This window comes from Urocampus carinirostris, chromosome 2, assembly GCF_059441175.1.
Source record: "Urocampus carinirostris isolate Australia breed hairy pipefish chromosome 2, RoL_Ucar_1.0, whole genome shotgun sequence".
NCBI lineage: Eukaryota > Metazoa > Chordata > Actinopteri > Syngnathiformes > Syngnathidae > Urocampus > Urocampus carinirostris.
In genome coordinates this window covers 1,861,436-1,887,955 of record NC_142350.1, presented here as the reverse complement: position 1 = coordinate 1,887,955, position 26,520 = coordinate 1,861,436, and the positions used below count along the sequence as shown (strand labels likewise).

Sequence of the window (26,520 nt, the reverse complement as noted above, 5' to 3'; positions counted from 1 at the left end):
TCTCTTTCTGTCATGCTACCCTCCGCTCTCTCTTTTCTCCTCTTTCTTCTCTCTCCCGCTCCCTTTTTTCCCTCCTCGTTCTTTCTCCTGTCCCTTTCTCTCGTGCTCTCTTTTTTTGTCCCTCTCTTTCTTTCTCCATTTCTTCCAATACTTTTCAGTACATGTTGTACTACTGAGTACTTTATATACGAAGGATTAGCATTAGCGCAAAGCTAACCGGGGGTTGTTTGGAGCAGACGGAGCAGTACGAAAGCGCGGTGGGCTTCAAGCTGCCCAACTACAAAGCGGCCAAAAAGCTTTGGAAAGTCTGCGTGGAACATCACACCTTCTTCAGGTACGTCGTACACAGGGACAGCAGGAGGCGCCGCTGACCCTGCCCCTTCTTTTGATTCTGGTCAGGCTGAGCTCCAGCGAGATGGTGGAAGCGCCTAAGAAGTTCCTGCTGCTAGGTTCCAAGTTCCGCTACAGCGGCCGGACCCAAGCGCAAACCAAACAAGCTAGCTCGCTTATCGATAGGCCAGCACCGCTTTTTCAACGGACTTCCAGCAAGAGAAACTCGCGCAGCGTTGATACTGGTAATTTATTCTTTTTTCGGTTGAATTTTATTCTTTTTGCCTTACCTTTTTACTTCTCCTTATTCTTTTTTTTAAATTGTTTTTTACCCTTTTATTTTAATTTTTTTTCCCAATACTTTTCCCCCTTTTTGTCTTTTTCATAAATCTTTTTCCTTTGTTTCTGTTTTTTCTTCCTTTTTTACATTTTCCTTTTTGTTGTTCTCTTTTTTACTCTTCCCCCTTTTTTTGTTCTTTTTTTTTCCTTTTTATTCTTTTCTACTTTTCCTTTTTGTTTCTCTTTCTGCTTTTTTTTCCCTTAACCTATTCTTTTTATCTTCCTTTTTGTATTTTTTATCTTTTTTATTTTCTCTTCCATTTTCTTATTCCATTTTTCTTTATCCTTTTTTCCTCCTTTTTCTATTTTTGTCTTTTATATTTTTTTCCTTTTTTTTTGTTCGTTTCCTTTTTCATTTTCTGTGTTCCCCTACTTTTTATTTTCTACATGTTTCTCCTTTTCCTCCTCTCCCCCATTTTTCCCTTTTTATTTTTTTCTTCCCCTACTCTTTTTTTCTTGTTTTCCTCTACTTTGTTCTTCTTTTCTTTTTTTTTTGTTCTCGATTTTTTTATTCTTGTTTTCTTTTTTTTTTTCGATTTTTCCTTCACTATAGGCTTGGCAAAAATTGAGAAGCAAAATGTTACGTCGTGGTCATTTTGGGTCCCTGTAGTTTGTAATCTTCCTTATGCTTCTTAGCAATGGTGTATTGCCTGCACTACACAACACAGCGACATCTAGTGGTCAAATATTTCACACTGTCCTTTCAAGCACAGAATTTGGTCAAATGTGTGGAAATCTCAAAAAGGGGAAGGAAAATGTATTTTCAACTTGTTAATAGCGTCATGATCGTCGTGTCACTTCTCCAATCTTTTCTTTTGGGAAGCCATGGCGGCGGTCACGCCCGACAAGAAAAGCAGCCGCCCGGTCAGCGCCCCCGTCATGTCACCGTTGTCGCCGGGGGAGGCCACGCCCTCACCAGTCCTGCTCCACTTATCCAAGTGCGGCGGAAGCTCTACGCCCAAATTCCAAGGATCCGCCCCCGTGGACAGGAAGGCTGAGCTTAAAGAGCTGGCACGAAAGACGGAGGACGAAGCGCGACCTGAGACTCAAATCAAGGTAGATGATTGATTGGATCTTAAGTGTAGTAATTTGATAACTTCATTAATTCATTGATGCGTCATTCGCGAAAAAGTGAACCCCTTTCTTTTTTTCTATTACTCTGTGCCTTAATATCTTTTTCTCTACCTTACTGTGTCTTTTTTCGTTTTTCTCTAATTCTTTACCTCTCTTGCTTTCTATCTTTTTCTCTTGCCTGCTTTTTTTCTCTCTTGCTATCTTTCTCTCTTACTCTCCTCCCTATCTATCTCTTCTTCTCTCTCTTTATTTTCTTTTTTTCTTTTTCTCTCTCTCTATCTTTTGCTCTCTTTCTCTTTCACCCTCCATTGCGTTCTCTTTTTTTTCTTTCTCTATATATACCCCTCTTTTTTTTCCTCTATATATCTAATTCTCTCTCTCTTTCTTTCCCTTTCCTTTTCCCATCATTATCTTTTCTTTCTTTATCTCTCCACCTCTTACTTTCTCTCTTTATATTTCTTTCTCTATATATCTGTCTCCTTATCTCCTCTCCTTATTTCTATTTTGATTTCTTCACCTCCCCTTCCTCCCTCTCTTGCTTTCTTTTCTTTCTCTATCTATTCCTCTATCTTTTTCTCTCATGTTTTCGCTTTATCCTTTGTTTTCTTTTGTTCTCTCTCTGTCTTTAGCCCCTTCTATCTCCAGTGTTCTCGTTTGCCCGCGTCCCTGCGTCCTAGAAACATCATTTTTGCTGGGGACGCATTGTGTCAAATCATCGTGCATCCCCGAGACGCAACTTTTTTGACACCTGTCATTATTACCCGATTACTTTTTTTTTTTTTTTTTTAACAAAGATTTACCGCACCCCAAACTTTTTGTCAGGCAGATCCGCCATTGTTGTTTTGGTCTTGCGCCGATCTCGGCAAACGAGATTTCGTTGCTTCGAGATGACGTCATTGTTTTGGTAGTTGTTGAGTGAAAGAGAAGTATGCCTCCGTAAAAAACAGTTGGTATTAGGTGCAAATCAACAAAAAATTGGTAATTTCTTCAGTGTCGGTAATAAGTCGAAACATAATACAGAAAGTGGTAACAGCAACAATTCCGGCACGAAAAAATGGCGGAGAAATTCTTCAGAAGACCGCGATGGCAAGGAAAACACGTGTTTTGAAGCAAACGATTCGACGAAAGATAAACAAAAGAATACTCCTAGCAAGAAAAGGACTTTTCTTGCCAAAATGGACTCAATTATATTCCTGGTTACGCTATGAGGAGGATGATAATGGAGGCTATATGTTCTGTGATGCGTGCACCCAGCGTGACAAAAAAAATGGATTGCATAGATTATTTCGCAATACGAACTTTCAGAAAACAGGGATCAGAATTTTCCGCGGATCCGCGGATTTCCGCTGTTTTTGAACCCCAAAGGCATTCCGACCTTTTCACTTTTTCTCTTGCGTAGCAAACAAATTCAAAATCCGACTGTCTCACTCTTTCCTTTATTGCTCTGGCGCACCCTGGCGGCCGTTAGAAAAATTGGCCGCATTGTCGCACAAGCTGCAGGGACTGAACTGCATTTGAACTTATCTTGCAGTATTTACAAAAAAATCAGTTATGTGGGCAAATTATTTTAATCTTCTAAAAATGTTACTTAAATGATAAATATAAGCATGGTTTTGGACAAGTAAATTGCCTAAAACCCAGGTTTGGGGGGGGGGCTCCGCCCTGGTTTATTCCTGGACGCTGGCTATTTCAGCTGAAAATGAAAATCTCCATTCTGATCCCTGAGAAAAGCAGATTGGATCGGCACAACCACAATGAAAACCACAAATTAGCTAAGGAAATTCCGTTGCTGCAATTGGACCTTGAGAAGGCATTACAACTGTGGCGGGACAGCAAACCACAAAGAATATATGAACTGAAAAATCTGAAGTGATTAAAACTGCATGAATATATAGACTAATATCTCAGCAATATTATTTTGTATAATGTACAATATTTTTGTGAACTGAAAAATCTGAAGTGATAACTGCTTTGTATTATCAATTAAGTGTGATGATTAAAACTGACCCGCGACCCATTACTTTTCAGAGGTAAAATGAACACTGTATCTCTCTCTATCTCTCTCTCCCTCCTTCTTTCTCTCTCTCTCTCTCTCCCTCCCTTTATCTCTCTTCCTCCATATTTCTTCATTTCTCTTTTTCCTCTTTCGAAGGCGCTCGTATGTCGTTATATCTGGTGTTGTTTGCCTAATATAAACAATTTGAGAGTTTCAATGATGTCAAATTTCACTGTGTATTGAAACATAAAAGATACTATAATAATATATTAACAAAATACATTTTATTTTCAAAATAATGTAATTTGGGCTATAATGTTTCATTATTATTTGTAATATAACATTTTGGGAGCCAGAAAGAGTGAGCAATGCCAAAAGAGCCGCTTCTCGGAGAATAGCTAGAAGGGCAAACTTTTATTGCAATTTCGGCCATTTTTGTTTTGTTTCGTGTCTTGGGTGAAAAGCAGACATCGGCAGCGAGAAGAGAACGGCGATGTCCCGCCTCTTCTGCAGCTGCAGCCAATGAGAAGAGTCAGGTCGGTCGATTGACAGGCAGAGGTGTTAATGGGGGTGGGGGGGGGCGATTTTGTCTGGCCGGGGTTCATTCCCTTTGTGATTGGCTGCTTTGCTTGCAAGAATTTAAAGTAAACGACCGGAGTCAGCTTCCCAACAATAAGGAGTTCCCTTAGAAACTTTCTCTCTCTTGTCTCCCTCTTTCTTTCTCTTGCTTTTGCTGTTGCTCTTTCTCTTTATTTATTTCCTTTTTGTCTTTTTCTCCTATCATTTTCTATTTTTCTCTCCATTTTACTCTCTTTATCGCTCTTTCAATTTTTTTCTTCCCTTTTTTGACTGTATTGCTCTTTTTCTCTTTTTCTCCATCTTTCTCTCTCTGCTCTCACTCTTCCTTCTGTCTCTCACTCTTCATCTCTTTTTATTTTTCTCCCCTTTTTGCGCTCTTGCTCCTTTTCTCTCTTTCTCTTCCTCTCTTGCTCTCTTTCTTGCTATTTTTTATCTTTCTCTTTTTCTCTTTTGCTACTATTCTCTCGCATCCTTTCTTTTTCTCTACATTTTATCTCCCTCTTTATTCTCTTGTTCACTTTCTATTCTCTAGCTCTTTCTTTCTCTTCATTTTACCTATTTCTCTCTCACTTTCTTTCTCCCTTTTCTCTCCTGGTGTCACTCTCTCTCTTTGTTTTCATGTTTCTTTATATATCTTTCTCTCTTTCATTCTCTCTCATTTTCTGTAACTTTTTTTTCTGTCTCTTTTTCTCTATGTCTCTCTCTTTCTCTTTTTCTATTTCTACTCCTCCCCATTTTTTGTTCTCTTTCTCACTTCCCATATTTTTCTCTGTCATTTCACTCCGTTTTTCTCTCTTTTACTCTCCTTCACTCTCTCTCACTGGCTTATTCTCTCTGTCTCTTTCTCCTTCTCCATCTTTCTTTCCCTTATCCTCTTTCTCCTTCTCTCTCGGGAGCTGGCTTCAACTCCTGCTAACTTTCAATGTGATTGGCTGCTTTGCTTGCAACAATTTCCTCACCTCAAAAGTGTTGCATGCATTTTGGCACACAGTTGCAATGCAGACAATGTCCAGCAGGGGGTACTTTGATAATGCCCATTGTGGGAGTCAGTCCACAAGGCTACCCAAGATGAGAGAAGGGGGCTCTCTGATGGCCCACAAAAGTCCAGACTATGTCCTGTACTACAACGGCGCAGCATGTTTATGTTTGTGAACATCTCCCCCAAGCATGCACACATTTTCCGGTTGCAACCAAAAGGAGGCGCAAACTTATTTTGCATGAAAGCTCTTGTAATTAATTCGAGGCCTTAGAGCAGGCGTGTCAAACATGCGGCCCGGAGGATGCATTAGGCCCGCCAACAGATGTAGCCTGGCTTAGTGCCCACTCCTAAAGCAATTCTAGCTGTATTATTTTTCTCTCATTCCTTCTCTCTTGCTTTCTATTTCTTTCTTTCTTTTTCATTTCTTTATTTCTGTTTGCCCTCTCTCTTTGTCACCCCATTCTTTCTTGTTTTCTTTATTTATCTTTCCTTATATTTCTTTGTCTCTCTTTCCATCCCTCCCTTTCTCTGTTTGTTTTTTTGTTATGTTGCTCTTTTTTCTTTTTTTCTTTCTTTCTTCTTTCTTTATTTCTTTCTTTTTCATTATCTTGCTCTTTTTTCTATCTTTGATTCTCTTTCTTTCTTTCTTTCTTTTTTTTTTTTTTTTTTTTTTTTTTTTTTACCATGTAGCCCCTGAGCTCAAATGAGTTTGACACCCCTGCCTTAAAGCCATCTTAAGGTTGTCATTTTATAAGACTGAAGTGTCCTATTTGTGGGCCGGGAAAGCAGCAGCAGCAGCAGCAGCATCAACTACATCAGCTTTTCCTTCAGGACAAAACAAAGACTGAAACCATGCGAGCCAGAAAGGTTAGCCAGCTAGCTTCCATGTGAGCTGCACCTTTCAATCTTGTCTATGGGCTTCCTTTTTCCTGGCTTTTCACCCTTGCTGTTTTTCTCTTATTTTTCCTCCTTTTTCTTTTTTTTCTTTTTTTTTTCTTTATTTTCTTGCTCTTCCCCCAGCTTTTTTCTTAGTTCTAACTTTTATCTTTTATTTGTTTTCCTTTGTCTTCATTTATCTTCTTTCGTTTACTTCTGTTTACTTTTTTTTTTCTTTCTTTCCCCCTTCCCTTATTTTTTCCTACTATTTTTCTTTTGTGCCTACTGTTTCTTTCTGCTTTTTTCCTACTGTTTTCGTTTTCGTTTCTTTTTCTTTTATTGTTTTTTTCCTTTTCTGTTTTCCTTCTTTCTGTTTTCCTTTTTGCTTTCTTTTATTCATTCTTTCCTGTTTACTTTGATTTTTTTTTTCCTTTTTGTTTTCATTGTTTCGGTTTTTTTACTTTTTGTTCTTTTTAGCTTTTTCATTTTCTTCTTTTCTTCTTTTGTTCTTTCCATTTTCTTTTCCCCCTCTATTTTTCTTTCTTATTGTTCTTACTTTTCCTTTTTCTGTTTTCTTTTTTCTCCACTTTTTCTCTTTTCTTTCTTGTTCCCTCTTTTCATTTACTTTTTATTCGTCCCCCTTTTCATTAATATTTCATTTCCCTACTTTTCTCCTACTTTTTTCCAAATTGTTTTTTTAAGGAAACAAATCTACATTTTCTTCTCTAAGTCCAATATTGTTTGTTTCACAGAAACGGGCTAAGAAACTGGAGGGTGAAACCATTTATATCAGACATAGCAATTTAATGTTGGAGGTTTGTTGGCTTTTCAATGTTTGTATTTCTTTGCCTGCTTCATTTTTTCTTTTTGTCTCTTGCTTTTTTTCTCTCTTGTTTTTAGCCTTATCCTAGGGGCTTGGCATGCACCATTTTCCTCTCTGACTCTCATGCAAGTAACTTCATCTTTTCTTCACCATGTCTGTCTTTTTAGGCCATCCAACCATCATTCGCTGCTTCTTTAAAGGGACAGTGTGTAATATTTAACCACTAGATGTCGTTTTATTGTGTAGTGAAACCAGAAACTGTTAAAATGCTCAAATGCACCTTTAAGTTTACAAACTATGGAGATTTAAAATGAACATAAAGCAGAATTTTTCTTCACATTTTTTGACAAAGCCTTTTTCGAATATTCATATTCTTAAAGAGAGTGTACAGTATATTATAACCACTAGATACTGCTGCATTGTGTAGTGCATCTGAAAACAAGTGCTAGCAAGTAAGAATACAAACTATGGAGTGACCAAACTGCAACACTTTTCTTCTTTTTTTATGCCAGGCCTTTTGTGATGAAAGGAAAAAGAGGGGAAAAAAGAAAATAGTAGGGGAGTTACGATAAATAGCACGAAAAAATTATAAAACAGTAGGGGAGGGGGTGGGGGTGCGTTAAAAGAGTAAGAAAAAAAAAGAGAAAAAAGGAATAAATGAGGAAAATATCAAGAAAAAAGCTACTAAATAAAGAAAAAAAGTGAAAAAAGGGTTTTGGGGGACCCATAGTAGCAAGATAGCCGACAATGAATTCGGTTCCCTCTGGGTTAGCCTCATGTTATGTCAAATAATTTAAGATTTCTTTAAAAAAGGCACGTCTATATGGTAGTTGATGTATTTTTGCACATTATTCATTTTTTTGTTTTCTCACCACTATGAGGTGCATAAGAAATACAAACTGTCCCTTTAAATTGCAAAACAGTCTCCAAAGTGTCAATTGTAAAAGGTCAAAAAGCGCACTTAATTTGGCTATTCACAATGAAAAGGTTAGTGTGAGTTTCCTGCAATAAACCCGGTGTGGTTTGATTTGAACAATTTTATTGACACTATGTGTGACTTTCAAAATAAGAGAGTTACAGGAAATGCCATTTGAGTTTCTATTCTGCTTGTGCCGTTATTGATAGCTAGAGTATCTTCAATTGATGGTTTGTGAAACATTAGAAATGAACTTACACGATGCTAACTGTGAGATAGCATACATTGAATTACTGGCAGGTTTTTGTAGTCGTACACTTTGCATATTAGTAAAAAATATGTCATTCATTTTTCACTTCAAGTTTCATTTTGATCCTTCATTGCATCCTCCATTGTATTTGGCTCTAAAGAGAGCATTTTAGTCCTTTGATGTTTTTAAGTCAGGGGTGTCAAATAATGCGGCCCGTGGGCAGGATCAGGCCCACTATGGGTTTTAATTGGGCCCGCGAGACCACTCTGAGAGAAGCACAGAGGAAAAATGAGTTTGAAATACGTCCACTGGATTTCGCCAAAGCCAGGCGCGACAGACGCTGCCCTACTTACGAACGTGATAGGTTCGGGACGATCGTCCGTAAGTTGAATTTGTTCGTAAGTTGCTTCAGTGCTATATTTTGTATGGGATGTATGTTTAAGGTTTATGTAAGTATGTTTAAGGCTTGTATAAGTAACCTGTATTGTTTTGAAACTTAAGAATAAACGTTTGATAGAATTATATGCTCTATAACCTTACAAAGCAGGCTGAATGATAAAGCATAGAACTGAAAAACAAAGCTACACATTGGGCGTTGACATTCTGTGGTCGGTGAAGCCCTTTGAGACTCCTTGTGATTAAGGGCTATACAAATAAACATGACTTGACTATAAAGATAAATAAAGTTTAGTTTAACTTACTTTTGGATGATGCTCTTCAAGAGGTCCTACTCTTGAACGAAAAATAAGCGATCCAACCATTTTCTCAACCGCATCAAGCTTTTGTATTCCACTTTCATTTGGAAACAAAACGTCTCGCCTCTTCTTTACACTTTACACCAACCATATTGAATGGATGCACAAGATGTTAAACAATAAAAACGTCAAAGTTCTTTGCGTGCAGAGTGTATACATACACACAAATCAGGAAGTAGAAGCCGGATATCTTCTTCGGGGTGGATGTTGGGTAACCTCTCACAGCGCCACGTGGCGGAAAAAAAGCCCTACAGCACTGTCCTCCACTCTAATAAAAGTGCACATAATACAAAATCTAACTTACAGCAATGTCCGGATATTTTTCGACATCCAGGAATTTGTTTTCATATGTACCCTTGTTCGTAACTCAAATGTTCGTAAGTAGAGGAGCGTCTGTACACACAAAGCAACTAGAGTAGTCTTTTTGTTTTTACACAGTATATTTAGTACAGTACTTTCTTTTCTGTCCTCTGTATTAAATTCAATTTTCTCTTTTTCTCATTTTTTTTTCTCTTTCTCTGTTTCTTCATCTCTCCTACTTGTCTGGCCCGTGTGAGAGTTTTTTTTTTTTAACATTTCATGTGGCCCCCGACCTCAAATGAGTTTGACGCCCTTGTTTTAAGTGGTTATTGTATATGTGCATTTGTGCTTGGTATCATTTTTGGTGCAATCTGAACCTTAATGAAGAGGAAAGGGTTGTTGGTTTTTTTAATTTTACTTTATTCTTTTATTATTGATTTGTCCTTAACGTAATTCACTTTGGATTTCATTTTTGACGGCCATTTTGATTTTTGCCATAAAAATAAAGGAACACATCAATAAATCATGTAATATAAAATGACATCAATGCAATTTATCCGTGTATTTATTTATTTTGTCGTTTATTTATTGTATTTTTTGATGTATTTAGTCCCAACAAAATGTTATTTAAATGAGTGGGCTGGTCAAACTGGCTGAGCTTTTCACCCATTGCTTAATCATTGATGAACGAAAAGTGCGTTCTTTGATCAACCAATGGGTGAAAAGCATAGCTAGTTTGACCTGCCCCCTCATTTCAATAATATTTTGTTGTGACAAATAGCAACACAAATAAAAAGACAAAATAAATACCAATATAGAAAAATAACAAAAATACACAACAAAATAAATAAACAAAAAAAGACAAAATACAAGACAAACTACATGACAAAATAGATAAATGACAACATGTATGCAACAAAATAAATACTGAAATAAATGAGAAACTACACAACAAAAGAAATGACAAACTACACAATGAAATGAATAGTGAAATAAAGACAAAATACATGACAAAGTATATAAATAACAAAATAGACAACAAAATAAATACACGACAAAATATATAAATGACAAAATGAATCTCAAAATATATAAATAACAAAAATACACAGCAAAATCTATATCCATCTACCTACCTACCTACCTAATATCCCTCAAGAGGGGTGACGACAGCAATACAAACACAGACAATAAAAAAGGGGGAAAAATAGCAAAAAAACACACAGACATTTTTGGACCATGGCCAACCCAAACAAGTTAGGCACCTAACTTGGTCATGCTTTCTTCCCTCCAGATGAAACGGCACACAAGAAAGCGGCCATGTCACTCGGGTCAGGGTGACACAACACAGCAAAATACATGATGAAATGAACAAAAAATAAGTATAGAAATAGAGATTAACCAACAAAATAAATAACCCCAAAAAAGGATAAAATACCCAACAAAATACAAGACAAAATAGATACGGAAAAAAATTAACGACAAAATTCACAACAAAGTGCATACTAAAATAATTAAATGACAAAGTACACAATAAAATTACTGACAATATACTCAGCAAAATAAATCCCCAAATAAAGAAATGACAAAATATGCAGCTAACTAAATATCCATCCATCCATAATATGCACTGCTTATCATCACTCGGGTTGCGGGGGTGCTGGAGCCCATCCAAGCCATCTTTGGTCAGTGGGCATGGGGCACCCTTAACTGGTTGCCAGCCAGTTGCCGGGCAAGCTAACTTAATATCCAATTAATAACAAGCAATGTAACATATGACAAAATACATGACAAATTAAATATTAAAATAAAAAATACACAAAAAATGTCAAAATGAAATGCAAAATAAGTACTAAAATAGAAAAATGACCAAATAGATAAACACCAAAATACTGAAATAAATCCATAACAAAATGACAAGAAATATGTAACCAACTAAATACAAACAAATCCATGAGAATGAATGAAAAAATAAACGGCAAAAATGGCACAATATATGACAACGTACACAAGGAAATAAATGCTAAAATAAATAAATGTCATATCTTTAGGTATAACCGGATTTATTGATGTCTTCATATTATTCAATGGTACACTTTTCATTTCTTTCTTTCTCCATTTATTTCTCTACCTGGCATAAAAATGAGCGTACACCAGGCAGGATGTACATTTACTTAATTTGAATCGAGATTTTATTTTGAAGGATGCCGACAAGAGCCCGGTGGAGATGGTGCGCCACCAAAGCAGCATCAGCCAATTAAAAAAGAGCTTCATGGAGGCGGTTCCCGAACCTCGGCCCAGCCAATGGGACAAAAGACTGGCGGCCAATTCGCCCTTTCGCTCAGCGCCCGTCAACGGGAACTTTTTGCCGCCGCCGGTGAGTCGCCAAATGCTGCCAAATGCACAAAAAAACCTACCCTTTTTCATCTCGGTCTCTGGCTCCATTTTCCGTAGGGGGCACCAACATTTTTCAAGTTTTGATAACATTGTTATTACAGTGGAACCTCGGTTTTCGAACACCTCTCAGTTCGGACAAAACGGTGTTCGACCAAAAATTTCAAGAAATTCTTGCTTCGCTGTTTAGGGTGCGATGCTGAGCGGCGTACGGGTGTTTTAGCCCCTAATTATGCCTCCGAAGAAGGTCGGTGCAAGCAGGACAGGTGAAAAAAACAAAAAAAACAAGTTGTTCATCCAACTATTGCCTTAAAGAAAGACATAATAGCTAAATATGAAAGAGGTGTACGAATTTCTGATCTTGCTAGTAAATACAGCATGGCTAAATCTACTATCAGTACGATAGTAAAGAATAAGGAGGCTGTGAAATCGAGTGATGCAACTAAGGAAGTTAGCGCTATAAGCAAGCAACTGCCGCAAGTTTTGGAAGAGGTTGAAAAAGTTTTGATGATTTTTCTCTCCCCACCGTCTACCACAAAGGTAAGAAATCCTATTCATAATCCTTTTTTTAATTTTTACACGTTCATGTTAGCGGAATCTTTCGTAGCGAAGATTACGCTAACGCGAACGTACGATTAGCCTGGGTTAGCTTCATGTTTACGTTCGTGGTAAACATTCAGGGTGTTGGAACGGATTAAAAGGATTTTACATTACTTTTAATGGGAAAAACGATTTTCGGTGATCGACCAAATCGGTTTTCGAACAGGGTTCTGGAACGGATTATGGTCGAGAACCGAGGTTCCACTGTACTAGAATTGAAATAGTTTTCATTGTCATTGATAACAACATAGAAAATGTTGTTTACAACAACATCAAAATAAATGACAAAATTTACAACAAAATAAACCACCATAAAACGACAGAATAAACCACAAAATGCAAAACAAAATAACGGCAAATACACAAAAAACACGACAAAAGAAATAATAATAAAATAAATAAAATATACGACAAAATGTGTAACTAAATACACAACAAAATACAAGACAACATAAATGACAAAAAATACACAACAAAATTCACGACAAACAATTACATGAGAAAAATGACACAGTACAAATTAAATGGAGCATTCCAGGATAAAATAAGGTTTTTCACATAAATAAGTAAATATTTACACAGCAGATTAGAAAAATAGTGCAAAGAAAAATATTCATTTTTCAAAATTTATGTATATATATATAAAATTTGTTTTAGTCGTGTGTGCTCGTTAAGGGTGGTTAAAGTCGGTTAAAATAGGCTCAGACAAAGACATTCAATGATTTCTGAGGCTTATTTAAAATGACATTTCCTAAACATTACAATGACCCATCACTGATTTTTTTCGATCTGGTCCACGGGCTACTCGGGTGCTCTAAGGGGGCTACCTGGTGCCCATGGGCCCTACGTTGGTGACCCCTGATTTGGAGTTTGCATGGAGCAGGGGTGTCAAACGCCTGCTTGTCTCTCTCTTTTTCTCTTGCTCTCTCTTTTTTGATCTTTCTCTTTTTTATTCTTTTTCTTTTTTCTCTATTTGGCTCTCTTCATCGCTCTTTCTTTCTTGGTCTCTCTTTCTTTCTTTTTTTCTCTTTCATTCTGTTTGGCTTTCTTTCTTTCCCCACTCTTTCTCTCTTAATCCCTCTATTTATCTGTCTTCCTTTCTCTTTCTTACTCTTTGTCTCTCTATCTCCCTTTCTTTGTCATATTTCTTTGTTATACTTTCTCCCTCCCTCTTTCTGTTTTTCTTCTTTCTCTATCATGCTCTTTTTCTATTTTCTTTCTTGTTTTCTTTCTAATTCTTTTTCTTTCACTCGCTCTCTCTCTTCTCCCCATCTTTTTTTCTTTTCTTCTTTCGCTTGTTTTCTTTCTTTCTCTAATTCTTTTTCTATCTCTTGCTCTCTGTCTCTTTTCTTTCTTCTCTCCCCTTCTTGTTTTCTTTTTTTAATTACATTACCTATCTTTCCTTCTTTCTCTTTATTGCTCTCACTTTCTTTCTTTCTCTCTCGCTCTCACCCTCTCTCTCTGTCTATTCTACCATGTGGGCCCCCCGACCTCAAATGAGTTTGACATCCCTGGCATGGAGCAAACAATGAACGCTGCTGTATGAATGTGATCAGTCCCCCAGTTGTCCACTGAGGGGCGCTCTTGCCTTATTTTGCTTCTGCATGACGATTCGAGGTCAGTGAGAAGGAGGCAGGTCCTGTTTTGTTGTTTAAATGTTAATGACAAACCAGGAAGTAAATGGGGTATTGTGTCTTCAGACTTTCCTACAAAAGTTCAAAGGGCACCTTGGGGCCATCCTGCTGACCCGCTTGTCCACGCTGCGCTCGATTTGAATTGAAAGCGAGAAAATGTAGAAATGGCACAAACTCTGTCCAGAGTGGAAAGCTTGAGCTAGCTGTGTGCTAACTTAACTTTGCTGCAAGATAGCTTTAAAGCCCCGCCCACACCCGGCAAGCTGAATAGCAACCGCTCAAAATACGAAACTTTTCAGATGCCCTTCTAGAGGAGAAATGAGTTGCCATCCTGATTCATAGAATAAATTCTACTAGGTAAAAGTACAAATTTCTTGATTCAGGATTTTTTGTTAAATAAAATTTAACATTGGTTTCGATAGTTCACGTATTTTTTGTCTACTATTCAAATTGATATTTTTTTCTTATTACTGAATGAAAGTTTTTTTGTACCACTAAGTCTGTACTCTGTTCTTTGAGACTTCTTGTGATTAAGGTCGCCACAAAAATAAACACAACTTGACTTGACATAATGTCGCCATCTACTGCTAAAGAGTGTCAGACGCAGTGATTTTTTTTTTTTGGTCTTTTCGCAGCATTATTTTGCAAAGGCAAAAGCCTGCGAACCACTGAAAACAGGTTCGCACCCACTTTTCGGTCAAGACCCACCGGTTGAGAACCACTGCTCTAATTAATAGCTTCAACGGCAAATTCCCCACGCTAATGGCGCCAAATGCGGGCGGGGCATAACCACCAGTTGATTAGCTTTTTGCATGTTTCCTGTCGGCTTAAAGCTGGAATGGCATTAAAAATGGTCAGTCCACTTGTGACGTAAACAAACTATAAGAGTGAGCTTGAGCTTTATTATTTTGCTAGCCTCCTAACTAGCTAGCTACTTAGCTAGCGCCAGCATGTTAAGCATCTCCTGAGGTGTGTTGATTATGGTTTGTCTTTCCCGGCGTGGTCTCGGCAGCGAGGGAGGCCGCCGGCGTCGGAAATAAAGGTAAGCGCAACAAAATGTCCGCCCCCGGCGACAAAGTGTCCCCCGCTGTCGGATCTAGCCGCCTTTCCGGACCTCAAGGACGGTGAGGTGCTTTGGGTAGATGAGGAAGAGGAAGAAGAGGACGAAGAGCGGCAGGTGCCCGAGGCGTGCCCGTCCAGATTGCGCAACGGGCAATCACGGCTCTCGTTCTTCCTGTGGGGCCTCCTGGCCGTGGCACTCACCGTGCTCTGGTTGGCTTTCGTTTGAAAGGAACGTTTCTCATTGGTTCGCCAGGGAAATTTTTCCTAAATGACTACTTATTGATTGGATGAATAGATTAATGCATGTCTATTTAAATATTTTACGTCAGGCAAGTGATTGGACTGCTAATGGAGAGGAGGGGAGTGGGTGATTTTTGTAAGTAGTTTTACATCAGGCACATTGTCAGACAGCTAGTGAGGAAGAAAATGAGATTTATGGTTTACTTTTTTTTAGATTTTATGTGGAAGGGAAGACGATTTTTTTTTCTTTTTATTCAATTATTTGAGGAAGTGATTTTTTACCCTTAATTTCTGTGTGAGAAGGGAAATTACTTTATGGATATTTTTTTGTCATTTGTAATTTGATTTGATTTCTTTAAAGGACATTGCAATATGTATGTGTGTATACAGTATATATATATATATATATATATATATATATATATATATAGTTTACAAAGTAGTAAAGATTTTTTTTTCAAATTTAGCTTTGAAGTATTTTTTTTTCTTTTATTTTGTGAGAAAGTGAAAGAGGTGTTTTCATTTTATTCATTCTCTGCAGAAGTTAAGTCGATTTATTTATTTTTTATTTTATTTTTTAATTTTTGTGCGGCATTAAAGTTGATTTTCTTTAGTTGTTTTTTTTAATCTGTGAGAAAGGCAAGAATATATATTTTTTAAATATATTAATTTTTTGAAGGAGAATTTTTCATTTATTACTTAACATTTTTGCGATTAGCAAAGGAGATTTTTAAGTTTATGTTGTAATTATTTTATATGAGGAAGTAAAGGAGATTTATTGTATTTATTTTATCAATGTTGTGCAGAAGTGAAGTAGATTTGTTTATTTTCTTTGTCATTTTTGTGAGGTTGTAGAGTTATTATTTGAGGAATAATAATTATGCTGTGTCCAATACTTGTTTATTTTTTGTTATTGTTATTTTTGAGGAAGATACTAGTATTTTTATTTGAGTTCATAATTTTTGTGAGGGACATTTTTTTTTACATTTTTGCACGGTAGGGAAGGACAATTTTTTTTTTTTTGAGATAGTTAAACAGAGAGGTGCATTACTTTTTCTTTATAAACAAAGATTGTGCTTATCCCGTGCAGAAGATTGCGCTCCCACGCTAGATTAAGCAAGTCAATGAATGCACATGCGAGGCCGTTTAAGAAACAACTCATACTTACTCTCACATTTAACATAATACTCTCACACATGGACAACTATACACTCATATAGATAGTCATACACTCTAGACAAACACTACTATACTCTCTCAAACATACTACTATCATACACACGCTACTATACTCTCATACACATACCACTAAACTCACCCACACACTCCTATACTGTAGTCTCTATTAAACATATGAATATACTCTCATGCACACACCATTATGCTGTCACTCACAGGTTACTATACTCTCAGACATAATAATAATAATAATAATTTCCTTTGTATTGTCATTCTTTGTAACAATGTACACAGAACGAAATGTCGATACACCTGACCCGTTGTAGCGAGTCGGTGCAGCCGCAGCCAGAGGGCGCCGCCATTATACCAATTAGGTATGTGTCGGTCGAGGCGCGAACCAGCGACCTCCCAGTCTCAAAGCCGGCACACTACCATCTAGGCTACATACTACTATACTGGGAGAAACTCCAGTTTGACGTCAAACTACAACATAAATACAAAGATCAATGTGCATTGCCATGGTTACCAAAAAACTCGAACTAAAACAACTGAGAGGCGAGGTGATCATTACACTAGATGTGGAAAAAAACTTTAGTAATAGGATTTTGGTAGGGTGTGAAAAAGAATAGTAGTGTGTGTGAGAAATTATAATAGTGAGTGTGAGAGTCAATAGAAGTTTGTGTGCTGAGGTAGAGTATTGTGTGTGTGAGATATTAATAGTTTGCATGAGAGAGTCAATAATGTGTGTGTGTAGGGGGGGTACACTAGTGTGTGTTTGAGAGTATACTAGTGTGTTAGTCTAAAGTACTGGATGTGTGTGTGTGGGAGTAAGGTAGTGTGGTTATGAGAGTATAGTAGTACATGTGTAAGAGTATAGTAATATGTGTGTGAAAGCATAGAAGTGCGTGTATAGTAGTATGTGTGAGAGTAAAACAGTGTGTGATAGTCTATAGTAGTGTGCGTGTGGAAGTATAGTAGTATGATAGATAGATAGATGGATACTTTATTCATCCTCGTAGGGAAATTCACACGTGTCAGTGTAAAAGCATAGTTTCATGTGTAGGAAGGTATGAAAGGATAGTAGTGTGTGTATGAGTACTGTAAATTCCGGACTACAGAGCGCACCTGATTATAAGCCGCAGCCATCATATTTTAACGGGATAACCGATTTTATCCATACACAAGCCGCACCTGTATATAAGCCGCATGCACCACATTAAAAAACGTAACACAAAATTAATCCAAGCCAAACTTCAAGTCCCACGATTGAATCTAAATGTCCTTCACTGAAGCACACAGTATAGAAATCACGGGCCCCAAAAAGAACGTAAAATGATATAGGTACTTATTGTTTGATGCAAACCTGCAGATTCTGGGTGCCCGTTGATAGTAATCCAAGGAAAAAGTGTATATTTCCAAAGGTATGGGTGGGAAAAATATATATCCACTATTGTCCGCCGTGTCCACAAAAACTCACCTTTACCGGTCCCGAATTCCCATCAGTCCACATGTGCTCCGCCCCTCTTTTTTAATTGGCCCGTTCAGAATAAGTGTCTCAAATAAATATAAATGAATAAATTACAAAAATATTCAGTTGCAAATGCATATTACACATATTCACAAAGAAAGATAGTACACCGAGAGAGTTTTCAAAGCTTTAATAATAATAATAATATAACTTTCATCCTAAACTGTGCCTTTGGCAGGTAGCCTCACGCTACTAATAACACGCTCGCACAGCAGCTAACGAGCCTGTTAAGGAAACACATACCATATTTGGAAGAAAAGCGGCAAACCATCCTCTTCTTCCTACTTATAAATGACTTCATCTAAGGTATCTTTTTCAGATTAGGAAGAAAACTTTGTCATGATGATGATGTCCCATCCTCCCTCATCCCAATTCATGCCAGGATTACGCTCACTTAGAACACTATGCGATTAGCAGCTCTGTTTCCTTTTATACCGGGCTGCTCGATTGCTTTTAGCTTGAAAGCTTCGTCATGAGCCTTTCTAAATGCAATATGTACAAAGAGGGTTTGTTTACGCTCAGAAGCTGCAGTCTTCTCGGTGCATACATTCCACCGGTCTAAATCTTACCTCATATACTCGAGCGCCGCTGGCTGCCTTAAAAAAAAATTCATAAATTGTCCCCATCCCTGAATAAGCCGCAGGGTTGAAAATTTGGGAAAAAAGTAGCACCTTATAGAGGGCTCCGCGCTTTGTGCTAAAAATAGTAACACGGCTTCGTGCCGCCATCTTGGAAGTCTGTCGATTACAAGCAGTGATAGCGAGAGGAGCAAATATTTACTCAGTTTGTCTATTTATTTACTCAACTAGCTTCGTTTGTGTACGGATTTTGTCCATCAACACTATGGAAAACTAAGTGGAGAGTTTAGACAAGCAAGCACGCGAGCGGTACGCTGCAAAGTTGCATTTTATTGGAAAATTGGATCCCTACAAAATTAAAAACAAGGACTGGAAGTCTGATCCCGATTTGTTGCCGTGTGTGACTTACATCGAACTTGTTAACTATCTTATTTTCCACCCAAGTCCCTTTTGTGAACTGAAGGATTTTTAAAATTACAAAAGTATGGAAGCCTACGACAGATTTGTGTATGGTTGGGTTCGGGATGTGTCTGTGCACACAAGCGAAGGTGATGAAAACAAGATTGTGAAAGGGAAAGTTCTACATTCTCAGAGTTTGTCTCAGCCAAGTTTACAACCATGGATCATTGTTGACATTGTTGTTCATGTTGCTTCCCTTTTGTTCTATGTTGAACAACCCGGGAAAGGCAACGCTTCTCCGAACGGCGCACCGGTGGCTAAGTTAGCTTAGCTTTCGGGGGCTTTAAATCCTCTATTGACGCGAGTTGACTGAGGAAAGAAGACTCTCTTTCCCTGAAACCGCGTTGAATTTCTCCACCAAAATAGTGTACGAATGAGAAACGGAGTTTTGTTCGGTTTTTAAATGTCGTTTTCGGCGAAATACCTTACATATATGTTATAAAAGTAGTTTGGGGTCGTCGAGCTGTTGTCATGAAGTACACATGTCCTATAACCTTTTTAAAATTTATTTCTACATCATAAATAATTCAATTTACCTGTCAGAAAGTGGTCAGAACAAACACGAACACAGTCAAGCTTTGGCAAATTCGACCGGTTGATAGCTGCCAGCCACATTCGTCTTCGCCGTTCACTTTTCTCCTGAGCTTCAATCCCCTGATCGTAAACACACTTCGGAAGTCTAAAGAAGCCCTTCCCACCCTTTTCCCCTCGGCTACAACAGCCAACAATAACGCACGTATTCGGCATTACAATGTAGAATATAACTGGTTCACTGAACAATAACAATGAAGTGAAAAGCTTTGTGGACTTCCAAAATGGGCGCCAGCAATGCATTGTGGGTAATCTTAGGACCTCGAAGCATTCTATAGTCCTGAATTTACGGTATATATTTGCACGCGTGTGTGTGTAAGAGTTCAATAGTGTTTGTGCTTGGGTATGACTGTATCTGTATGAGATTATAGTTGTTGCTTGTGTGCGAGTATGATTTCCTTCTCAAACGGGCTCTCATAAATGGAGGACTGATTTTACTACCCTGTCAATGGAATCAAGTGTTTTTCTACAATTCCAATTGTTTGCTTAAAAAAAAAAAATCTTTTATTTATTTTTTGTTATGAAGAAAAAATGTGGAGATTTCCATGTGCATGCACAAACTGCATTGAGTCCATTTCTCAGGACAGGAAATGGAAAGGATTGTGTGCAATTGTGCAATAATAGAAGCTCCTTTTTCTTTCATATGGTGTGCTGTGAACTGATAAGAAGACATGAATTTTCTTAAGACGAGAGTAGTCAAGTAAAGATCCTAACTTGCAGATGCTCACTTTCTGCGAAATTCAAAACAAGAGAAAACAATATGAGCTTTTTTCTTCCACTTGTGATGAATAAAGTTTTTTTCTTTCTCGGAGGTAGATGTGATTGGTAAATATGCATATTTCAGGATTTCTATCTTTTCCTATTTTTTTGTCTCATTTTTCTTTTTCACCGTTAATTGTTTTTGTTCTTTTTTCTCTTTTTCTCCTTTTTCCATTTTTGTTATTTTCTTGTTTTTTGCGTCTTCCTTTTTCTTTTGGTCATTTTTCGGTCATTGTTCTTTTTTCTTATTTTTTCTTTTCTTCTTTCTCCTTTTTTGTTTTTTGCTTTCCTCCTTTTTTCCTTTTGGCTTTCTTTTTCCCCTTTTGGTTATTTTTCTTTTTTTTCTGTCTTTGCAAAGGTCTGAGCCGATAAATCAGAAAAGTGTTGTGCGTTTTTTCACCTTGAGTGTCCGTTTTTTGTATTCTTTCTATTGCTTTGTAGTACTTGTTTTTGGTTACACAACACAAAGCACTGCCATCTAGTAGTCAGATATTACACTGTATCCCTTTAAAACTGTTCCCTTCTGACCTTTTGGATGATCATTTTCACCATAAAGATGTTACAAAATTCTACAACATTTTTCGCAATTTGAATGAATGAATGAATGGCCTTTATTGTCATGATACAAGTATAACTAAAAAGACTCACCGTCAGTGCAAGTAACACCAATCAAATATCTAAAAATATGCAAGAGGCTAAAAAGAAATGTTAAAAAATATTTCTCTTTTATTTTAAAGTCGCCGGTCCTGAAGACCCTCACCATCTCGGACATAAGCAACTCTCTTCAGGGATCACTGGCTGGCAAGGATGTTCCCCTGATGCACACTGAGACCAAAACCATCACTTACGAGACTGCGCAGGTTACTCCCATTTTATTTTTTCCATTCTAATTTTTACTTTTGTGGGCGTGTCCTTTAGTTTTGTGGGTCTTTCCTCTCAGCCAATGGACGCATTGGTGGAACGTGACTCCGGAATACTTCTGAGCGCCCAGACTATAACGTCCGAGACCATCAGCACCACAACTACCACGCAGATCACAAAAGTAAGGACACAATCCCAAAAAAACGTCCTTTTTTTAAATGGGAAAACCAAAACCTTGCAAAGAGATTTCAAAAAACTAACAAGAAACAACCAAAGAATAAAAAAATAAAGAACTACCAAAGGTTGCCCCCCCCCCCAAAAAAAAAAAATTACATTAAAACTATTCAAAAATGACCGGGAACAAAAAAACAACCAGAATATTATAAAAAAACATACTCTAAAACCCATCTGAAATATAACAGATAAGACGATCAAAAATCGACTTAAATACGGCAAAACAAAAACCAAAATGAAGAAAATACAACCCAAAAAAACCCAAAAATTTACCAGAAAATGACAAATACGTTGGAAGTTTTATTAATACTAATAGACACTACTGCAGTACAGTCCAAATAAGGTAGTGGCGTCTTAAGCAACCTCCTTTGCAGTTGCCCAATATTATCGGGATACCCGAATTCTAAAACATACAAAATGTGCCAAACTAGTACTTCTTTTTTTTTTTTAATTGTGTCTTCATTTATTTTTACCTGGACCAAACAAAACTGGAAGCCTTCAGGAGCCCGCACGCTAACAGGGAGTTATCTGGACAATATGTTATCAATTGCAAGACACGTGGTGAAACAAATACAAGGAAAAGTCACCATCCCATACCTAAAAGGAGGTGAAGACACAAAAACGCACGCTGTACACAGCGGCAGGTAAACTTACTGCACGCAGCTTTTGATGATCAAAGCACGCAACCCAAACAAAACAGTCAGAGGTCCCCCAGTGACACGGTGTGTAAAGTTCCAATTTCTCCAACAGGAAATGAGCGCTATGCATATGTAGCGACCCTCTTTCATGCACGACACAAGGTTTCACAATCTCTGGGTTTATTGCCTGCATTCAATAAACAAAACAATACAAAAGTCAGGTGCCTCTGTTCAAGACTGCAATTATCTTCAACGCTTACAAACTCACTTCAGCTACGGCAAGCAGACAACATGCGAGCACATTAATAATGAAACTTCGATAATAACAATGAACATAACTTTCACACGTACCTGCATTCAATAAACAAAACAATACAAAAGTCAGGGGCCTCTGTTCACGACTGCAATTATCTAAAATATTAAAGATACAAAAGAACGGGTCATCACTCAACAGGCCGCACCTCGTGGCGTGTTTGCATCAAAACACGTTGCATCTTCATTTCAAGCTGTATTGCTTAACTTCTTATTTAGTGCTTTTTTAATATACATCATTTAGAACAACTTATATATCTTTATATACAAAAATAATTTCGAAAGCTGCTCAAAAGTCTAGCAAAATATGCATTTTTTTTATCCAACTGATATTGGGCACATCTTACCTTCAACGCTTACAAACTCACTTAAGCTACGGCAAGCGCTGAAGCCCATAAAGTGCCAAACGAAAAAAAACAGTCGCAGACGCCCATGACTTAACAACTGAATGAGGTACCGGAATATTAACAGTAATACAACAAAAACACAGATTTTGTGAGAATTCAAAAAAACATTCAAAACAATCAAATTTCAACTCTGTTACACATAGCTGTTGACTACTATCACCTTATGTTTTTCAATGAGACCCGCCATTGTTATGAGTGTTGGTTTTCCAAATCGATCAACTTTGAGACTAAGTTGCTCGAGCAGTATTTTTGTTTTGTTTCTGTCGTAATATTTATGTAGCAGTATTTTTGTACTGTAGTATTACTGCAGTGGTATTTTTGTAGCATTTCTGCAGGAGTTTTTCCATACTTGTATCTTTGTAGTATTTCTTTAATATGTTTATACTATCACTGTAGTTGAATCTTTGTAGTACTTTTATTGTAATATTTCTGTCATGGTATTTTTGTACCACAATATTGGCCTGGAGAGCGATGAGCGCCATCAGGTTCTACTTGCCCAAGACACACTACAGGAAATGGTGCCCCTAGTGGTTAAGGGAACCCATTTTCTATAGTATTTTTTCTTATCAGAATGAAGACAAAATACATTAAGTCCCTTTTTGAAGCACTAAATTTGCTATATTCTCTTGTTGAGTGAGTTATTGAACAAGGTCCTTTGCACAAGCTCTTAATGTGTCATTCCATTTGAACAACCTCAGCTTGCCGCATTTTCAAAACAAGGGTGACAAGGTGGGCTGTTGAGTTGTTAGTTTTAAATAACACAGCCTTTTGGCTGTCTGCTGGTCATTCTGGAAGGGTAAGTGATGGATTTAAACTGTAACTATGTTATTCCACTGTTGCATTATCTACTTTGCATACAATGTGCCTTTCTTGTTTGTGTTTGAAGATGGAGGAAACAGGATGAAACCTTATCTGCGGCGAGATAAGGGACTTCTCTGACCGCAGGCCCACCTAGTTTTGTTTGCTATAGATAACATGTTATCGTATAAACAGGTCTCAACTGTTTGTTTTGTTACTCCCCTTCCCTTAGCAGAGGAGACCTTATGTAAATTAGGGCCTTCCGAACACAATAAAAAGACAAGGAGCATAAGAATATTTCAGAGTATCCAGCAGACTGCCTTAGGGTAGACTATGGATATTTCTCCTTGCAAGTAAGTTATACTCACGATTCTTTGTGTCTTTTTTGTATATAGGTTTTGTACATCTGTTGGGTTAAACCTGACAGTAAGAAAATTCCTGGGACTAGTGTTTAAAACAGAATCAACTTAGCATGACTTGTTTTTGTTTGTCTAAGACGGTGAAAGGTGGTATCTCAGAAACTCGCATCGAGAAGAGGATCGTCATCACCGGCGATACCGAGATTGATCACGACAAGGTGAATTTTTGCTCACGTTTTCATGACGAAGGCCTAATTTATAGACACAATTTGTGTTTTGCCATGATTCATTCTTGATGATGCGTCAGGAATCATTTGTCAACAACCAGATTCTGAAGCAAAGTGATTTACAATTACATGAAGTTACATATTACTCATCATTTGATTGGCAGAGCAAAAAAGCAAAGTAAAGTCTAGCGTTTAAAAAAAAGTTTTTTTGTTTTACCTTGACCTATAAATGGAGTCGATTGGAAGGCATGACTTGCTGTTGACTTGCTAATACTATTTTTGGTGTTGTTTTGTGCAGGCTTTGGCTCAAGCAATCAAAGAGGCAAAAGAACAACACCCGGACATGTCTGTCACCAAAGTGGTGGTCCACCAGGAGACCGAAATCTCGCCCGAGTAAAACCAGGTACGTGCTGTTTGCCTTATTCACGGATTTTCACTCTAGAGAGTAAATAATGTTTTTTTTCCCTTCCCACAATCTCGGCCCCGCCCGCTGATTTCCGTTGATTTATGACGCCGTTTGCAAAGATGATAAACAACCGGGACGCCGGCGTCACATTCCACTCCATTAGCCGAACGCTAAAAGAAGTTTTCGTGGAGCCAACGCGGTGCCAATAAACCACGGCAGTCAAACAATTTAGGAGAGTGATAAATACATAAGGAAAATATCGCTCATTTGCTGCCAATTGCAGTTCTATTCACGGAACCTGGAGGTTCTGGAAGCGTTTAGTCTTCTAAAGACTCTGCCCGCCTTTGTTTTGTTTTTAAAATACTTCCACTACAAATGTCTTTCTCCTTCAATTTGTGTGCGTTTTTCAAATCAGAGCAATATTCTCTCTATGGCACCATTTTATTTATGATGACATACCAAGAGGCATCTCCGGTCACTTCTAGGTTGTATGGTAAGAAGATGTTCCGGAAAATAAAAACCTCAGATCATGGCAGGTAGCAGTTGTGATGTCAGATGGCCTGGCTGAGACCAGCATCATAGCGTTTGTTGGCGAGACCAAGCCAGAGGTGACAAAATTTATTTTACCCACAAGTCGACTTCTTGCAGCATGTGTTTGGAGGAGAAACCAAGCTGGAGGCAGGTCTTGTTTCTTTTGCTCGGAAAATCGACCTCTGACAGTATCTGTCAGTGAGACAAAGCCAAAGCCAACCTAGATGGCAGGTCTCATTTCCTTTTTACCCGCATGTCAACTTCTAATAGCATTTGTTAGCGTTTGTCATCGAGCCAAAGTTGGAGGCCACAAAAATTTCTTTCCCAGCAAGTCAAATTCTGGCCAGATGTGCTATTATCTGTCGGCTAAACCAAGCCAGAGGCAACAAAAATCCTTGGTCTGGTTTTCTTTTTACCCCCAAGTCAAATTCTGGCAGCATGTGCTAGTATTCGTAGGCAATACCAAGCCAGAGGCAACAAAAATAGTGGGTATTGTTTTCTTTGCTTGGCAAGAAGAATTCTGGCAGCATGTGTTAGCATTTGTCGGGGAGACCTAGCTGGACAAGGCAAAAATGCAAGGTCTTTGCCCAGCAATTCGAATTTTGGCAGCATAATTTACTGGTTGTTGACGAGACCAAGGTGCAGGTGACTAAAATGGTGGGTCTTGTTCTCCTTTCCCCACAAGTTGCCAAAGCCCTTTACATGTTTAGGAATATATTATATTGAGGGAAAATGTTCTTTTAGGCAAACTGATTGTGTGTTTTTTTTCTTATTAGCCTCGCCCACGAAGACCGAAGCCGACTGGCCGCAAAACCCCCCAGGAATCCTTGCCATTTTGTCTCCTGCTTGACTGATGGACAATGAAAAAGAAATTGTTTGTAAGGAAAGAAAACAAAAATGCTTGCTCCCCAGCTAGCGCTCTCATTCAGAGTTATTGGGTCTTTTAAATCTTTCAGATGACAGAATTTTATTTTTGTATGTCTTTTCTTACAATCAAAAGAATTTAGTAAGGTTGCGGTCCAAAGAGGGTGGGGTTTTCTTGGATAGGACACGCCCATGTGACTCCAAGGCCCCGCCTCACTGGCTTTTATTCCTTGTACAGTATTTTATTCATCTGCCCTTTCAATGTGAAGCAAAATTCATATCCGTAATACATGTTTGAAGCACTTCTTGACTTTGCTAGTTTTTTTTCTCCGATTGTGTCGTCTTTTGATGTCATCTTCTGGGGGCGGTGCTTGCCTCTTGTCTATCAAATGACTTCTATATTTTTTCTGTAGGAGTACATCTATTTTTGAATGTTTTACATCTTTTTTTCTACTATTTGGCCTCAAAAAGTTCCCCAGACTTGGACACCTGTTTGCCATTTTCAAACCATTAAAAAATCTCATTTTTGAGGGGTGGGGCTTATTTCAGACGGATGGGATTGGCACATTTATTTTTGCAATTTATAGAACGATTACTTTTTGCAATTTAGCCTACGAACAAAAACGTTTTTTTAATGTTTGA

The 26,520-nt window shown here is 37.8% G+C and overlaps 1 protein-coding gene across 18 annotated transcripts in view; it reads left to right on the top strand.

Moving 5' to 3' along the window:
- epb41a (erythrocyte membrane protein band 4.1a) overlaps positions 1 to 26,188 on the top strand; it is a 46,462-nt gene extending 20,274 nt beyond the window's left edge. For 2 of the 18 annotated variants that reach the window (XM_088328261.1, XM_088328260.1), the window contains exons 10-21: positions 237 to 334; positions 400 to 575; positions 1,493 to 1,725; positions 4,204 to 4,275; positions 6,084 to 6,164; positions 6,926 to 6,988; positions 11,421 to 11,594; positions 20,979 to 21,101; positions 21,182 to 21,283; positions 23,988 to 24,068; positions 24,376 to 24,480; positions 25,791 to 26,188. In XM_088328261.1, the coding sequence (XP_088184387.1) occupies positions 237 to 334; positions 400 to 575; positions 1,493 to 1,725; positions 4,204 to 4,275; positions 6,084 to 6,164; positions 6,926 to 6,988; positions 11,421 to 11,594; positions 20,979 to 21,101; positions 21,182 to 21,283; positions 23,988 to 24,068; positions 24,376 to 24,474 (1,302 nt within the window). In that variant the 3' untranslated portion in view covers positions 24,475 to 24,480; positions 25,791 to 26,188. Of the gene's footprint in view, positions 1 to 236; positions 335 to 399; positions 576 to 1,492; positions 1,726 to 4,203; positions 4,276 to 6,083; positions 6,165 to 6,925; positions 6,989 to 7,073; positions 7,122 to 11,420; positions 11,595 to 20,978; positions 21,102 to 21,181; positions 21,284 to 23,987; positions 24,069 to 24,375; positions 24,481 to 25,790 lie in introns of all 18 variants that reach the window. The other 16 variants (XM_088328264.1, XM_088328263.1, XM_088328262.1 and 13 more) reach the window with 16 other exon arrangements.
- Positions 26,189 to 26,520: the final 332 nt, after the last annotated feature.